This window comes from Corvus brachyrhynchos, unplaced genomic scaffold (genome assembly GCF_000691975.1).
Source record: "Corvus brachyrhynchos isolate BGI_N302 unplaced genomic scaffold, ASM69197v1 scaffold99, whole genome shotgun sequence".
NCBI lineage: Eukaryota > Metazoa > Chordata > Aves > Passeriformes > Corvidae > Corvus > Corvus brachyrhynchos.
The window spans coordinates 43,411-44,310 of NW_008239778.1; the positions used below are offsets into that span (position 1 = coordinate 43,411).

General features: G+C 62.3%; 1 protein-coding gene across 1 annotated transcript in view; it reads left to right on the plus strand.

Moving 5' to 3' along the window:
* Window positions 1–3: 3 nt before the first annotated feature.
* The window catches only part of SDF2 (stromal cell derived factor 2), a gene marked incomplete at its 5' end in the record, with an annotated part of 1,364 nt that continues 467 nt past the window's right edge, over window positions 4–900 (plus strand). The window contains 2 exons of the mRNA XM_017742941.1: window positions 4–18; window positions 577–900. The exon at window positions 577–900 is cut by the window's right edge and continues 467 nt beyond it. Of these exons, the coding sequence (XP_017598430.1) occupies window positions 4–18; window positions 577–864 (303 nt within the window). The remainder of the gene's footprint in view (window positions 19–576) is intronic.

Consider the following 900-nt stretch of genomic DNA (forward strand, 5'->3'; position numbering starts at 1 on the left):
CCGCTCTCCGGGAACCAGGTACCGGCCGGGGGTCACCACCCCTGGGCCCCGAGCTCGGCATCTTTCCCTGGGCACGACCGGGCCCGCCTTGTCACTCGGGTCTTTGCGCGTCCCCTGAGTCCCTGCTGGGTTCTCCCTGTCCCTACGCATCCCACCTGGGTCCCCCTCGTCCCCCACGGTACTGCCAGCCCCATCTTATTCCCCAGTCAGTCTCCTGGGTTCTCCCAACCAGATCCCCCCATATGTCTACTAGTGTTTCCTAATTCCTGGCCCCAGATGTGTCCCCAGCGGTCCCATTTTGTTTCCCAGTTCAGACTCTTCAGGCTGGGTCCCTACCAGCACTATATTTTTCCCTGGTCCCAGCTGGGTCCCTGCCAGTCCCACCTTGTTCCCCACTCCCTCCCAACTCTCTGTGCCCCGCCAGTGCCTGAATCCCAACCAGACCTTCCAAGTCCCAACAAAGCCTCAGTCACAACCAGGTCCCTCCTCCCCCCTAGGCCCAGCCCCTTTATCTGCCCACCTCAACCCTCCCCTTTTTTCATGCTGGCCCCCAAACGAGCTCTTCTTCACCCCCAGGAGGTGAGTGCCTTTGGGGAGGCCGGCGAGGGTGACTACCTGGACGACTGGACAGTGGTGTGCAGCGGGACCTACTGGGTGCGGGACGATGAGGTGCGCTTCCAGCACACCTCCACCGATGTCTTCCTCTCGGTGACCGGGGAGCAGTACGGGCGGCCCATCCACGGGCAGAAGGAGGTGCATGGCATGGCCACCTCCAGCCAGAATAACTACTGGAAGGTGATGGAAGGCATCTTCATGCAGCCCAGCGAGGCCTTCCAAACGGAGCAGTACCACGCCGAGTTGTGAGGGACAGACAGACTGACGCTGAGCCTCCGGGCGCTG